Here is a 16,455-nt window from a genome sequence, read left to right as displayed (position 1 = left end):
GAGAAATTCCAAGATAAGCATGAGGCCAGAACTCTTTTTATTTCCCCTGAGTTCTACCCTGGACAGGTACACATAGAAGTAGTCTCAGGACATTGGCAACCAACAAACCACCCAATTTCTGAGCAGTAAAGAGTGAACGGTCAAGAGTGAAATCCAATGAAGAGTACAAAGAAATCACCCTTTTTGGATTTCTAAATCTAATCAACAAAATACATTTTAAGGTATTTTAAATACATTTATTTAGAATATACTATTTAATTTAAGAATATTATTTATTTTCTTTTTAAATTTAAGCACTGCTGATCATGGTCCTAGGGTATTAAAGAACCAGATGATTGGCCAGCACATATGGAATACCTGTGTCACCCCATAATCTCATTATAGGTGGTACAGATACAAAGGTGACAGAGATTTATAGATTCAAATCTAATTTTAAAGTGTAAAATTGAATTGTATAAAATATAGTCCATGTCTTCAAGGAATTTAAGAGCCTTTATTTACAGATAATAATGTACACAGGTTTTAATACACTTGAATTTTTTTTTTCCTTTTGGTAGCTTTAATTTCAGATTGACTGTATCGGGGTAAAATCATCACAAAGATAACACCTCTGGCTGTCATTCTGTGACTTGTATGTACATTGGCAACCATGAAAAATATGCGGATATGTTGGTTTAAAATTAGATTTTAGTAACTGACTGTGGCTTTGGGCTTCATGGTATTTGAGTTAAGAAAGAAAAAAGAACTCAACTCTTCTATGAATACCAGTTGACTATAGATAAGGCATATATTTTTAACAGAAATGTTGGTTTTGCCCCATTATTTTTGCATAGGTGGCATGTGGCCAGCAGGAGTGAATGTAGTGCCCAGTGTGGTTTGGGTTACCGCACATTAGACATCTACTGTGCCAAATATAGCAGGCTGGATGGGAAGACCGAGAAGGTTGATGATGGTTTCTGCAGTAGTCATCCCAAACCAAGCAACCGTGAAAAATGCTCAGGGGAATGTAACACAGGTGGCTGGCGCTATTCTGCCTGGACTGAAGTAAGTTGGCTCTCACTCAGAGAGTCTTCTTGGATGCTGTCTGATTAGTTGGTGGTGGCTCCTTGCAGGTGTGTAAGCCCCATTTAGGCTGTGTGGAAGAGATGACCATGATTGATTTGTAATGCCTGACCCCATTCAAGCTTTCCAGAATAGAGTAGCATGATTGATTTGTAATATCTCACGTGGGCATGACGTGTGGAAAATTGAAAGAAGTGGAACAGCTCAACTGATTTATTTTGCATACTCTACAAGCGATTTCCAATTTTACTTTTGTATGTCAATAAGCTAATATTGACTTTAATTATAAACCTGGTAAGCAAACTGATAACATGAAAAGATCTCCACCAAAATAACAACTAGTGTTGGCCAGCTTGTGTGTTTGTTTCTTAAGAGCTGGAAGAGACAACATAGCCAACATCTTGAGCATACTTTATAAGAAACTTAGCAACAGTTTTATTTATTTATTTTTGTCCCTACAGTGTTCTAAAAGCTGTGATGGTGGGACCCAGAGGAGAAGGGCCATTTGTGTCAATACCCGAAATGATGTGCTGGATGACAGCAAATGCACACATCAAGAGAAAGTTACCATTCAGAGGTGCAGTGAGTTTCCTTGTCCACAGTGGAAATCTGGAGACTGGTCAGAGGTAATATGGGAGGGCTGTTATTTCCCCTAGGTCATCTCTCATATTCTAGTTCTGGTGCTCTCTATCTGTTTAAGGTGAACCCTTGTGCACCTTTCTCCTACCTCTCCCTTTCTCCCATGTCTCCCTTGAGAAAACAACTCCAGTTCTCTGCCTACACCATGACTGTAGTACTGGATGTAACGAGTCTACCAGTGACCTCAGAGGCACTTTGGGCTTGGCTGGATCACTCACTGTGGTAGCTTCTGTTGTGATTTTGAAGTTCCAGTCCATCACCTTCCCTCCTCTTTGAGCCCTAGCTAAGTCACTGAAAGGAAATCATGGATTTATTAATCATAAAGCTATACTAGCTCACATCTGAAGTCAACATGAGGTTTCCTACTTCCTTGACTTTGAAATAAGAGAATTAGACCCCAGGGAGTGACCTCTCTGACTTACCCATCCAACTGCAAGAAAAAAAAAAAAAACAAAAAAACTCGGAAAAAAAAAAAAAAGAAATGGACCAGACTGAATATTCCAGATTTATGCCTTTTTCATCCTTTACTTTATGAAGCACAAGGCAAACCCTCCAGTGCTTAGCACAGATGGTCCCAGGACAACAAGAGAAAGAAGATGCAGCCTCTTTCTTGCTTTTATGGTATAGTATTAGCACGCACTACTAACATAGCCCACTGTTAACACAGCCCAAGGAGATTCTTACCAAGCAGGGACTCACTCCGCCTTCCTTAAAGGGAAGAAGGGAAATGAGAAATACAAAACAGAAGTTTCCTTTTTTATGGGCCAAATCAGGAATAAGGGGAAAGAAAAAGTTTCCCTGCTACAGCTCTTACATCCATGCTCTTATCCCATCCTTATAAGTGCAGTATTAACTGTTTATTTTCATCATCAAATAAATCTGAAAAGGATACTATTCATGCCCCTGAAATAGTAGTCAATTAACAGTGTATTTGATTAACAGTATCTGATTCCTGGACAAATGAACTGCAAACCTAGTGCTTTAGTTCTAGGTTAACAAATTACTTTAGCTTAAAAATCTCTACTACTTGGTTAAAAAAGAGAAAATAAGTAGTGGGTTTAAATTTTACTTAGATAGCTAACATCATAGTATAATTTCAAACTAAGTAACAAACCTTTGCAACAATATGTGATAAAATGCAGGTTGGGAGATCAAACTGTAAATTCACTATAATCCAAAGTTGCTGAGAAAGACTGGAAAGAAAATAATAAAATACTGATAATGGTTATCCTTGGGTAGTGAGATTTGGGATCATTATAATTTTTTCTTTTATGTTTTTCTATAGTTTTCAAATTTTCTACGATAAGTACGGATAAAATGATGATTATGTTCAACATTTATTAAATGAACATTGTGCCAAGAGCTTTAGTTGGATTTGTTTCGTTTAGTCTTCACAACCCTTTGCAGTAGACACTAATTCTCATTTTACAGATAAGAAAATTGAGGTTCAGAGAGATCGTGTGACCTGGTTATGTAAGTGATAAAACCTAGGTTGATCTGATTTATAATTACCCACTCTTAACTCCTATGCTAGAAAATTATGGATGTTGTTTTTCAAATTTTATAGCATGGTGCTATGTTGAGTTTATTTTGTGCTTGAAACTGGCCCAGAGACTATAATTATAGAATGAATGAATAAATGAACGAAAACGAAAAAAATGAGGCTTAGTATATTTACAAATTGCTATGGGAGAGGGATTGCTGTGGGAAAAGGACACACCTGTTCCTACTCATCAATAAATCACCCCAGAAACCACAACACATTGATCAGAAATGACCCTGACTGGCTCCGCTTTTCATTACAGTGCTTGGTCACCTGTGGAAAAGGGCATAAGCACCGCCAGGTCTGGTGTCAGTTTGGTGAAGATCGATTAAATGATAGAATGTGTGACCCTGAGACCAAGCCAACATCTATGCAGACTTGTCAGCAGCCGGAATGTGCATCCTGGCAGGCGGGTCCCTGGGGACAGGTATTTTGAACGATAAGATTCTTAACTACTACATTCTTTCCTTCTTATCTGAAGAGGGCTTGCAAAGGAGCATTCCAGTGGTGGAGATTTAACCGGTGTGCCGGGTGGCATGCAGGACACCACCATGGCACTGGATCAAGCACATGTAACTCTGCAACCATTTTGCCCCCCTTCCAAGCATTGCTGCCTGCCCTCCTGGAGCTGATTACCCCTTTTACAGACCCGCATGCCTATCTTTGCCCTTTAGCTTGAGCACATGAGCGTTTGAACAAATTCACAACAGATTTCATGTCTGGCTGATGTTATCTTCTAGCGTGCCTCTGTGGGTCTGTTACAGAAGGTGATCTAGCATCAGAGTCTCTGGCAGGAAGATCTGGAATGAGATTTGGAAAAGATATTTTGGCTCCCAATATCACAATTACAAAGCTCACCTCTCATAAATAAACCAGACTCTTCAAACATAATTAATTAGATCAAAAGTTGCAAAACCCTCACGCTTGGAAATAATCTTCTCCGAGTCCTCTGGTCTGTAGGTTCCGCAGTCTTAACTTGAGCTATTCTTAAAGGAGAGAGTGAAAGTCTCCCTTACGCTTGCATCTGAAAAGTTACTACTCTCGGTATTAAGTCCTTCCTAATATAGAAGCAAAAGCATTCAGGGTACTATTTAAGTAGCACTCTGAGTTCCCATTAGAAGTAGAACAGCTGTCTGCTGTCACTTACGTAATCTCTTGAAGAATGACCCTCCCTTCACCCTGACCAGCCACAGCCACTTCAGTCTTTTAGCCTCTATCTTCATTTCCAAATATGCATGCAACAAGTGGAAGCAGCTTTATTATGGCACCCTTACAATTTCTTTCACTGATATGGACCCTCTTCTGAATCTTCCCCATTTCATAGCATCCACAGTCCAAATAGCCAATCATATCTGAATTAATAGGGAGAGTTCACTTATACTTCTAATCTCATCTTTTTCTCTATGTCTGTATAACTTTTAGGGAATAATAAGAGGAGAACACAGCTTAGGGTCACTGTCAAGATCTGAATATAACATCTATTAGAATTGACATGCCTGTTTTTTGTCTGTCTCCACACCAGGCCATTCCTAGCACAGCTTATAATCAGAGACCCTTTTTTTCCTTTAACTGAACATGCAGTTCAGGGGAACAGATTTTTGAAGATGTTATTTAAGAGTCATAAATATTCATAAGAGAAATTTTCAAAATGTAGTTCAGCAAGAAGAAAACCAAACCCAGTTCTACCTCTACACTGAAGAAATTTGTTTTTGCTAACATGTTTATGATTTTCTTCTAATATTTTTTAAATTAATATTATGGCTGTATTCTGACAATTGTTTAATAGAAGTGAAACTCACATAATACAAAATGAACCATTTTAAAGTGAGCAAATCAGTGGCATTTAGTATATTCTTAATGTTTTGCAACTACTACCTTTTTTATCTGGTTACAAAACTTCCTCACCCCAAAAGGAAACCCTGTATACGTTAAGCCATGGGTCCCCAACTCCTGGGTCATGGGCCATGGGCCGTGGCCTGTAAGGAACCAGGCTGCATAGCAACAGGTGAGGGTGCATAAGCATTACTGCCTGAGCTCCACCTCCTGTCAGATCAGCGGCAGCATTGGATTCTCATAGGAGTGCAAACCCTATTGTGAACTGTACATGCGTGGATCTAGGTTGTGCACTCCTTATGAGAATCTAAGGTCTGATGATCTGAGGTGGAACAGTTTCATCCTGAAACCACCCCCACCCACCCCATCTGTGGAAAGTGTCTTCCGTGGAACTGGTCCTGGGTGCGAAAAAGGTTGGAGACCACGGAATTAAGCAATCGTTTCCCACCCCACTCTTCCCTCAGTCCCTGGCAACCACCAATCTGCATTGTCTTTATGGATTTACGTTTTCTGGACATTTCATAGAAATGGAATCATGGAATTTGTGGCCTTTTGTGTCTAACTTCTTTCACATACCGTAATGTTTTCTAGATTCATCTATATTATAGCATGTATCAGTACTTGGCCGAATAATATTCCATTGTATGGATGTACCAACATTTGTTTATCCATTTATCCCTCAATGGACATTTGGGTTGTTTCTACCTTTGGCTATTGTGACTAGTGCTGCTATGAATATTTATTTCAGGCATTTATTTCAGTACCTGATTTCACTTCTTTTGGATGTGTATCTAGGATTGGAGTTGCTGAATCATATAGTAATTCTGAGTTTAACTTTTTTTTTTTTTTTTTTGAGACAGAATCTCACTCTGTTGCCCAGACTGGAGTGCAGTAGCGCAATCTTGGCTCACGGCAACCTCTGCCTCCTAGATTCAAGCGATTCTTCTGCCTCAGCCTCCCGAGTAGCTGGGATTACAGGCGTGTGTCACCACGCCCAGCTAATTTTTTGTATTTTTAGTAGAGATGGGGTTTCACCATGTTAGCCAAGGTGGTCTCAATCTCCTGACCTCATGATCTGCCCACTTTAGCCTCCCAAAGTGCTAGGATTACAGGCCTGAGCCACTGCGCCCAGCTCCGGGTTTAACTTTTTAACTACCAAATGATGTTCTATAGCAACTGCATAATTTTTCATTTTTATTATAATATACAAGGGTTCCATTTTCTCCACATCCTTGCCAAAATTGTTATTTTCCCTTTTTAAAATTCCAAGTAAGATAAATTTATCTTACCATGGTTTTGATTTGTATTTCCCTAATAACAAAAGGTATTGAGCATCTTTCCATGTGCTTGTTGGTCATTTGAATATATCTTTCTTGGAGAAGTGTCTATTAAGTTTTTTGCCAATTTTTAAAAAAATATGAATTGTGTTAATAGCAAAATAAACTCATCATATAATTTATCTTAACCATTTTAAATGTATAGTTCAGTAATATTCCTTTTCTCATTTTTTGATCTATTTGTTTTTCTTGTTATTGAGTTGTAGATTCTAGATGTCAATTCCTTATCAGAGATATGATTTGCAAATATTGCTCCTATCCCCTGTGTTGCCTTTTTACTTTGTTGATAGTGTCCTTTAATGCACAAGGTTTTAAATTATGATGTCGTCCAATTTGTCTATTTTCTGTTGCCCTTGTTTGTGATGTCAAACAAAGAAGTCATTGCCGAATCCAATGTCATGAAGCTTTTCTGCCATTTTTAAAAAAAGAGTTTTCTAGTTTTAGCTCTTATATTTAGGCCACTGATCCATTTTGGGTTAATTATTGTATATAGAGTGGGGCAAGATTCCAACATCATGCTTTCGCATGTAGGCATCCAGTTGTCTCAGCACCACTTGCTGAAGAGACTGTTTTCTCTCCATTGAGTGGGCTTGGCACTCTTGTTGAAAGTCACTTGGCCATACATATATGGGTTTATTTCTGGACTTTGAATTTTATGTCAGTAGTCTATACATCTATTCTTATACCAGTAGACTGTTTTGATCACTATAGTACATTTTGAAATTGTGAAGTATGATTCCCCCAGCTTTGTTCTTTTTCAATATCGTTTTGGCTGTTTGGGGTCTCTTGTCATTCTATATAAATTTGAGAATCCGCTTTTTCATTTCTGCAAAAACGTTATTAGGATTTTGTTTGGAATTTCACTGAATCTGTGGATTAATTTGGGGAATATTGTCACCTTAGCAATACTAAATCTTTTAATCCATAGACATGTAATATCTTTTTATTTATTTAGGTCTTTAATTTCTCAAGCAAAGTTTTATAGTTTTTAGCACAGAAAGCCTTTTACCTCCTTGTTTAAACTTGTTCCTAGGTATTTCATTCTTTTGGATGTTGCTGTAAGTGGAATTTTTTTTAATTTCCCTTTGGGATTGTTCAGTGCTGATGTATAGAAACACAATGGGCTTTTGTTTATCTTGTATCCTTCAATGTTGCTAAATTTGTTTATTAGCTCTAGTAATAGTTTTAATGGATTCTTGGGATTCCAATGTACAGTATGATGACATCTGCAAATAAAATTAGTTGTACTTCTTCCTTCCCACTTTCTTTGCCTGTCTTTTGTTAATATTTCTTTTTCTTTCCTAATTTATCTGGCCACAACTTCCAGTACAATGATGAACAGCAGTGGTGAAAGTAGGCATCCTTGTCACGTTTCTGATCTTGTGAGGGAAAGTTTTTACTCTCTACTATTGAGTATGGTGTTAGCTGTGGGGTTTTTTTTTCCTAAGTGCCCTTTATGATGTTGAATAAGTTCCCTTTTATTGCTAGCGTTCTGAATGTTTTCATCATGAAAAGATGTTGAATTTTGTCAAATGCTTTTCTTTAATTGAGATAATCATGGTTTTTTTTCCATTGCTCTACTAATGTAATGTATTGCATTGATTGACTTTCTTATGTTGGGCCAGCCTTATGTTCCTGGACTAAATCCCACTTGGCCATGATGTATTATCCTTTTAGTATGCTTTTGGATTCAATTTGTTAGTACTTTGTTGAGGATTTTTACATCTCTATAAGCAATATTAGTCTGGTGTGTGTGTGTGTGTGTGTGTGTGTGTGTGTGTGTGTGTTGTCTTTGGCTTTGGTGTTAGTGTAATACTGGTCTCATGGAATAAGTTAGGAAGTGTTCTCCTATTTTTTTATTTTATTTTTTTCTGGAAGCATTTGAAAGGGATTGGTATTAATGTTTATTTAAATGGTTGCTAAAATTCATGAGTGAACTGGTGAAAACTATTCTTTTTGAGGAAGGCTTTGATTAATGATTCAGTCATTTTACTTCTTATACATCTGTTAATATTTTTTATTTCTTCTTGAGTCAGTTTTTGTGATTTGTCTGTTTCTAGGCAATTTGTGTAAGTTTGCATGTTTTAGCTAGATTCTCTAATATATTTGCATGCAATTGTTCATAGTACTCTATTATAACCTTTTTTATTGCTGTAAGGTCAGTAGACATGTTCCCTCCTTCATTTCTAATATTTAGTAATTGGAGTCTTTTCTCATTTTTTCTTAGTCATTCTAGCTAAAGGTTTATCAATTTTGTTGATCTTTTCAAAAAATCAATTTCTGGTTCTGTTGATTTTTTTCTGTTGTTCTTCTACTCTCTATTTTATTTATCTCCATTCTAATCTTTATTATTTCTTTCCTTTTCTTGTTTTTGTTTGTTTGTTTGTTTTAGTTTGCTCTTATTTTTCTAGTTCCTTAGGAAGTAAAGTTAGGTTGTGGATTTGAGATCTTTCTTCATTTATTTTTTTTCTTTATTAGCTGTAGGTAATTGCAGCTATAGATTTCCTGTGAACATTGCTTTCATTGCATCTCATAAATTTTCTTATATTCTGCTTTCATTTTAATTTATCTCAAAGTATTTTCTAATATCCCTTATGATTTCTGTTTTGACCTATTGGTTAAGAGTATGTAGTTCAGTTTTCACATATTTGTGAAATTTCTAGTTTTTCTTGTGTTACTGATTTCTTGCCTCATTCCACTGTGGTTGTGCAATCTCATTCTTTTAAAGCATATTGAGACTTGTTTTGTAGTCTAACATATGGTCCCTCTTAAAAAAAAGATCCCTGTACATTTGAGAGGAATATGTAGTGTGGTATGTGGGTAATCAGAAATGCCATGACACTTTCTCACCAAAATTGAGTGGCTTCTTTTTTTTCTTAAGCATTCACCTAGTTTCTGCAAGGTTTTGTTTAAATTCCAGAGTTCCAAAAAGTTGGTTCCAGTTTTTGCCAGCTTAACAGTTGCTTCAGTGGAGGGACCAATTCTTGGAGCTCCCTAGTCTGCCATTTCTGTGTTATCACTCCCTCTACTTATTGTTTTTAGACTGCTTTTTATAATCTAACAATTGGCCTTTTAGTGGCTACATTATTTTCCTAATTACTTGTATGCTGTGATATTCAACTTTTGGTTGTTGCATACTTTGGTGGTGTCCAGTTTTTTTGTCTCTTATAAATAATATTGCAAAGGCCATTCTGTATAAAAATATTGATGCAAACTCCAGTTATTTCTTCAGGATAATTTCCTAGGAGTCAAATAAAGTCACAGAGCTCTATTAAGTACCTATTTTAGCCACAGCACTCTGCTATGTAGTGTGAAAGATGTAAGAATGATGGAGATACTATGAACTTCTTCTAGGAGTTCACAGTTAATGAGTTGAACCCCTATAAATATAATTTCAATGGGAGGCAGAAATAATTCCAAGGGTCATCATAATAATGAATCAGTATAATTTGTACAGAGCAGGATTGCCTACTTCGACCTAATTTATTTGAGTGCCCGCCCTCTGGCCTACCATGATGGAAATATTTCTCTCTTGCAGAATATTATGGGGAAAGTAAGGGAAAGAGAAGATTTACTGAATTGTATATACCTTTTGTCCTCCTTCTTCCAGTGCAGTGTCACTTGTGGACAGGGATACCAGCTAAGAGCAGTGAAATGCATCATTGGGACTTATATGTCAGTGGTAGATGACAATGACTGTAATGCAGCAACTAGACCAACTGATACCCAGGTAAATTTCCTTTGTCCAACTCAGTTATTGACTTTGGGGACCAAGATACCAAACTGCCCAGCTGTTCAGACAAAATTGAAACCCTTTCTTAGATACATATGTCGGTAGAGCAACCAGTAGATTAACTTGTCCAGATTTACCTATATGTTACATTTATAATCAAATATCTTGATGTGTCAGTTTTGTTCTTCTCTAGTTATTTGAAGTATATGTAGGTTTGCTTTTAATTCTTATTGGATGATGAATGTTGGGTTTTGGGCTCATTTTCTTAAACTCGTATTTCTAAAATGATTTCAGTGTAGTATTCAGTAACTAGTGTCATATGTTCAGGCAGTGATTTGCTGGAGCTAATTTGTACCAGCTCACAAGAGCCAATCGATAAATTTTGCAGGAGTTTTGCAAACTGATTTTTAAGTATAACCATTACTAAAAACTGAAAATATAAACCTATAATTAAATATGTGGTATTAAAAACAAAGTTTATAAACACTCAGAACTTATATGACATACGTATGTGTCTGTATGGTGGATGTACTATGTAAGGGTGGGCTACCACATATCTCTCCCCAGCTCTGTGTTCATTGACATCAAGTTCATAGCTTGAAATTGGCCATGATGAGAGTATTTACACCACAAGAATCAGCAAGTGCTGCAATTCAGGGCTTAATTTATTATTTGGTTGATTGGTTAGACTTAAGAAAGTAATGGAGAAAATGTTAATGATGCAGATTAAATGTAAAAGAGTCTTGTGTCTGTAGCAATTACATTGTGAATAGAACAAAAGCATGTGGAGATATTCTTCTAATATCTGAAAAGTATCTGATTCAGCAAAGACATCTTCCACATCATTGGTCAGTGAGTCAAGTTCTGGCCATACATCTTCATCATTACACTTTCATCCTACCCTTAAACATAAAGAATATATCAACTAACATTCATGCCTGAACTATACTCATTTGGCAGTTACAAATATAGGTGGGCAACAGGTTCAAAAGTTCAGCAAAAATCAACAAATGTATTCTGTGAGAATCAGTTGATTGTATGGAATTTAAAATAAATAATTGTATATTTTTTTATTATTTCAAAATTGCTATACATCCTTTCTATCAGTAAAATTTATAATAAATAAACATATATATACATATGTATGTGTATGTACATCCATGTAATATGTGTGTGTTTGTGTACACACAATGTCTATAAACACACACACATACACATCTTTTTTTCTCAAGAAGCTGGTGGATAACCACTCACGAGCATACTATTCTATACAGACCTTGATTTTGGCATCATGTATGTAAAGAGAATGTATAAAGAGAACACTTGTGTTTGCATAGCAGCTTTGCTAATTGCTGAAGATGGCATTTGAACCCAGACTATTCCCAGAACTCACACTCTGAGTGAAGCCCCATGTGGCTGATGTACTGTCTCCATCCTGAGCACCCTCAATCTGCTGCCTTTCAGAGTGGGTTGTTGATGGTAAAAGAGTGTTAAAAAATAAATTAATATGGCAGTGCTGTTCATGTTGTCATCATCGATCAATTAACCACCCAACACATGTGACTTATAATAAAAAATATGTTATTGTATTGAAATGTTCCAAACCACAGTATGATGAATGCCTGGAAAATGTTAGCTATGGCATCTCAAGCAATCAAGAACTGAGCATCAGCAAGCATCAGCAGCTTGCTTTCAGATTCAAAATATATTTCCCTTTAAGTTATTCTATTATATCCATTTGACTATGGGATGGCTCCCACCATTGCAGTATGTGGATAATTTCTTCACTTTGTAAAAAGTTCCCTGTGCCTTTCTTTGGACCAAAAACGGAGGAATAGGCAAAGTCTGGAGCCAAATAACAAAATTTCACATTCCACACGTAGATTTTCTAAGGCAAAGATGTCTCAGTCATATTTGACACCAAGCCCCAGCACTTTTGCACTGTGCCTCAGTACTTTTTCATTGTGCACAGCACACTTAGGCATTTGAGGAATATGTATTAAATCATAGGGTAGTTGCTAACCACTGAGGCTGAGAGTGAATCTGAGCAGGTGTGTACTTTCGTTCCTGTTTGCATATCTTGGAATATTACCTGTACACAGATGACCTTAGTTCATAACAAGGACTTCGTCTGAATGATTGAGGGGTGTTATATAAATTCCAGGCATTGGCCAATTGAATACACCTTTTATATCTACATTTGACATTCTGGGATTCTAATGTTATCTTTAGGCAAACTGGGAAAGCAAGTTCATGATTAGTAAATTCTGATTAAGAAATTAATTGAAATGTGAGAACATCATTTGGACTTCAGAATTGTAAAACGTTAACAACTAATGATTTTAAAATGATAGCCAGGCCGGGTGCGGTGGCTTAAGCCTGTAATCCCAGCACTTTGGGAGACCGAGACGGGCGGATCACGAGGTCGGGAGATCCAGACCATCCTGGCTAACCCGGTGAAACCCCGTCTCTACTAAAAATTACAAAAAACTAGCCGGGCGAGGTGGCGGGCGCCTGTAGTCCCAGCTACTCCTGAGGCTGAGGCAGGAGAATGGCGTGAACCCGGGAGGCGGAGCTTGCAGTGAGCTGAGATCCGGCCACTGCACTCCAGCCTGGGAGACAGAGCGAGACTCCGTCTCAAAAAAAAAAAAAAAATGATAGCCTTCTATGTCATGACTTACATGTCCTTTTACAATATTTTTTCTCTTTTTACACAAATGGATGAATAAATGTGGCTTTAAAAATCATCACGCTGACCCCTGCCCTTTATTAAGGCACCCACAAACGGACTAAGATTATATCTCATTTTGCAACTGAAGACATTGGGACTGAGAGATATCATGTGACTTGCCCAGATTCACACAGAAATCTGAAGCTTTAGAATTCTTAGCCTTTACATTTTTATCCACCGTGACCATTAACTTGAAAGTGCATTGACTTGAAAGTGACTTTGGTTTTTTTTCCCCCATCACATCTAGGACTGTGAATTACCATCTTGTCATCCTCCCCCAGCTGCCCCGGAAACGAGGAGAAGCACATACAGTGCACCAAGAACCCAGTGGCGATTTGGGTCTTGGACCCCAGTAAGAAATAGACTGGGAGAAGTGGGGAGGGCAGGATGGGGGCTAATGTTCTCTGGCATGACTATAGAAAGTGGACTACTGTCCAGTAAACAGCCATTCCAAGTAACATAACTGCATGATTTTACTCCAACACCCAGTGCTCAGCCACTTGTGGGAAAGGTACCCGAATGAGATACGTCAGCTGCCGAGATGAGAATGGCTCTGTGGCTGATGAGAGTGCCTGTGCTACCCTGCCTAGACCAGTGGCAAAGGAAGAATGTTCTGTGACACCCTGTGGGCAATGGAAGGCCTTGGACTGGAGCTCTGTAAGCCAGTGGATTATTTGGAATTGGAGGAATGGGGGGAACACTGAGGGGTATGAGGAGTCAGCGGAGGGGGCCGCCACTTGGAAATGTCAATGGGTAATATGTCAGAGCTGGATTTGTTTTATGATTTAAATTGTTCTGCTTCACTTATGTGTTGTTGGCCAAGTGTGCAAGGATTCTTAGCTAAGTGTTTAAGGAATGCACGTTTTCAAAAAATGAATAAATCAGTTTACAGTCTGCTTGAGTGCCTGTCCTGTTGGGTTGATCAGAAATCCCAGTCTTCACTGAGTCATATTAGTATGCAGTAGGTTTGTAGAGGACCAAAAATGTCAGGAGAGTGAGGGGAGAGGCTCTTACTCTGAGTCTGGATTCCTCCTGCATCCTGTGGTCCCTAAAAGTCAAGAGGCTCTTGGTTTACCCTGCCAAGAATGGGAAGTGGGAATCCTCATCCAGTGCTGTGAACCTGCCTGCTGTACACCAAGCACCATCTATGGGTTTTTATAAAAGTAGAACTTTTATCTTTAGGCAGCTTCTGTTTTCTGCCCTGCAAAAAGCCCAGGGTTCAGGAAATAGATTAGGATAGGTGAGGAGAGGTCATAGGGAGAATGGAGATTAATATCTCAATAAATATCAATATGGAGAGAGAAATTTGCGAGGTGCAATAAAATAGAGCTGTGTAAAAACCCAGACCTTGGCATTTACTTGTTGCATGGCCTTGAGCAATCTGGTTTAAGTCCATGAGTCTCAGTTTGCTCTGCTCTTAAAGAAGACGGAAAAGAATACTACTTTACAGGGCTGTTGTGAGGATTATTTGAGATTATGTATGTTAAATGCTTAACAGAAAGTACTACTCAATAAATAGTAGATAATCTCACTCTCACATCTTGAGCTTCCAAACACTGATCCATGCGTCCATCCATCCATTTGTCCATCCATCTGTCAGTTCATCTTCTCTAAGATCCATCTGCCTACTCACCAGATATTGGTGAAAGCTTGCTAGAGAAAGAGCAGTGAAGAATGAATAATAAAGCCTCTACCTTCATGGAGATTATTCCAATGGATGATCCAGTCAATGAACAAATAAGGAAGTATGTAATGTAGCAACAGGTACTGATAAGTCCTAGAAAGAAGTCAAGACGAGAAATGGAATAGAGAATGATGGGATGTGTTTTTAGAGAGGGTGGTCAAAAAAGGCCTGACATTGAGCAGGACCTGAGTGAAGTGAGGGAATGACCCACATGGGTATCTAAGTGGTATGGCAAAAGGTGCAGTAGGTATGAAGTCCCTCAGATGGAAGTGTTCTTGGCTTGTTCGAGAAGCATCAGTAAGGCCAGCATAGCTGGAGTGCAGTGAGTGGCGAATGGTAGATGGGTCAAAGAGGTAGTCAGTGGCCACATCATAAAGGGTCTAGTAGATCAGTGTAAGGATTTTGGATGTTATTCAGATGAATTGGAAAATCACTGGAAGGAAGGATAGGATTTGACTTTTGTTGTAAAGGGTTATATTTTGTGATTTTGAATACTGAGCTCACAGATTTCTCACTGAAATGTATATGGGGTGGGAAAACAAGAGAGGAGACAAGGGTGATTACATGGTTTTTGGCCTGAGAAATTTGGGAAAGTGGTGGGCCATTTACAGAAATGCACATTCAGGAATTGTCAACCCCTCCACCAAATGACTAACCCTTTCTCTTTCTGAACATTCAACCTAGTGCTCTGTAACCTGTGGGCAAGGTAGGGCAACCCGGCAAGTGGTGTGTGTCAACTATAGTGACCATGTGATCGATCGGAGTGAGTGCGACCAGGATTATATCCCAGAAACCGACCAGGACTGTTCCATGTCATCATGCCCTCAAAGGACCCCAGACAGTGGCTTAGCTCAGCACCCCTTCCAAAATGAGGACTATCGTCCCCGGAGCGCCAGCCCTAGCCGCACCCACGTACTCGGTGGAAACCAGTGGAGAACTGGCCCCTGGGGAGCAGTGAGTATTCCCTGAAGTCTTTCTTTAGTTTGCTTGCTTCTCTTTCACTTGAGGTTGGTTTGGGGGAAAAGAGACTAGAAACACCTTTAGAGCATTTTTTTTCTTTACAAGGGATTGACATTGTGCATTTTCATTTGCTTTGAGTAACTTGTGATGGGTTAATTACAGCCCTTGATGATACTGATACTGCCTGCACCTATAAGCTGCCTCGATTGGGTGGAGAAAGGGGATATCGTGACTAGGTGATATGATCACATGACCTCCTGGAAGGTACCAAGAATACCATCATGATTCATCCTGGAGGCCACAGGCAGCTCATACCTGTAGGGGAGTTAAGAAGACAGAGAAACTTTTCTGAAAGGGAATTCTTAATGAAAGTCACTTTCCTTTCTACTATTTTCCAGAAGGATGCCGTCTCAAAGTGGCATGGTTGTTGTGTAATTTGTAGTAGTAGGTCATTGTCCTGGATTAAGGGGAAGTACTAGTCTAGGTAAGATTTGTGCTTAGGAGGGTTACCAGCACAATCACTGAGGGAAGATGCCTTGGTTTGATCCAAAGACTTACACTTTTAAATTTGGGGACCTTCTGCAGGTCCCTTCTCCTCTTTGAGCCTCAGTTTTCTTATCTGTAAAATGAGGATAACAATAATTCCTGCTTTCCTGGGTTGCTGTAAGAATTAAATGAGATGATGCAAATAAAGTGCTTTGTGCCCTACCTGCCACAGAGTGAGAACTTAATATATGTTGACAAGTTGTCTTTATTACTATCATTATCATTGTCCTTCAAATTAGGAAGGCCTTGACAGATATCTGATATCAAAAGAAAAGTATGCTTTGGAATGTTTTAAACTTTTTACTAAATAAAAAAAAAATATATGCTGTGCAATACCAGACATGTTAAATGGAACTGCAGGAGCGGGGCGGGGGTTTAAGGGATCCT

The 16,455-nt window shown here is 38.4% G+C and overlaps 1 protein-coding gene across 2 annotated transcripts in view; it reads left to right on the top strand.

Annotated features, from left to right (window-relative positions):
* The window catches only part of ADAMTS9 (ADAM metallopeptidase with thrombospondin type 1 motif 9), a 178,310-nt gene that overhangs the window by 75,258 nt on the left and 86,597 nt on the right, over positions 1-16,455 (top strand). For both annotated transcript variants that reach the window (XM_015130468.3, XM_077994228.1), the window contains exons 20-26: positions 834-1,044; positions 1,524-1,688; positions 3,507-3,671; positions 10,025-10,144; positions 13,126-13,230; positions 13,368-13,535; positions 15,247-15,516. In XM_015130468.3, the coding sequence (XP_014985954.2) occupies positions 834-1,044; positions 1,524-1,688; positions 3,507-3,671; positions 10,025-10,144; positions 13,126-13,230; positions 13,368-13,535; positions 15,247-15,516 (1,204 nt within the window). The remainder of the gene's footprint in view (positions 1-833; positions 1,045-1,523; positions 1,689-3,506; positions 3,672-10,024; positions 10,145-13,125; positions 13,231-13,367; positions 13,536-15,246; positions 15,517-16,455) is intronic.

Source organism: Macaca mulatta, chromosome 2 (genome assembly GCF_049350105.2).
Source record: "Macaca mulatta isolate MMU2019108-1 chromosome 2, T2T-MMU8v2.0, whole genome shotgun sequence".
Taxonomy (NCBI): domain Eukaryota; kingdom Metazoa; phylum Chordata; class Mammalia; order Primates; family Cercopithecidae; genus Macaca; species Macaca mulatta.
Note: the sequence above shows the minus strand (reverse complement) of the source record. Positions and strands in the feature narration are given on the sequence as shown.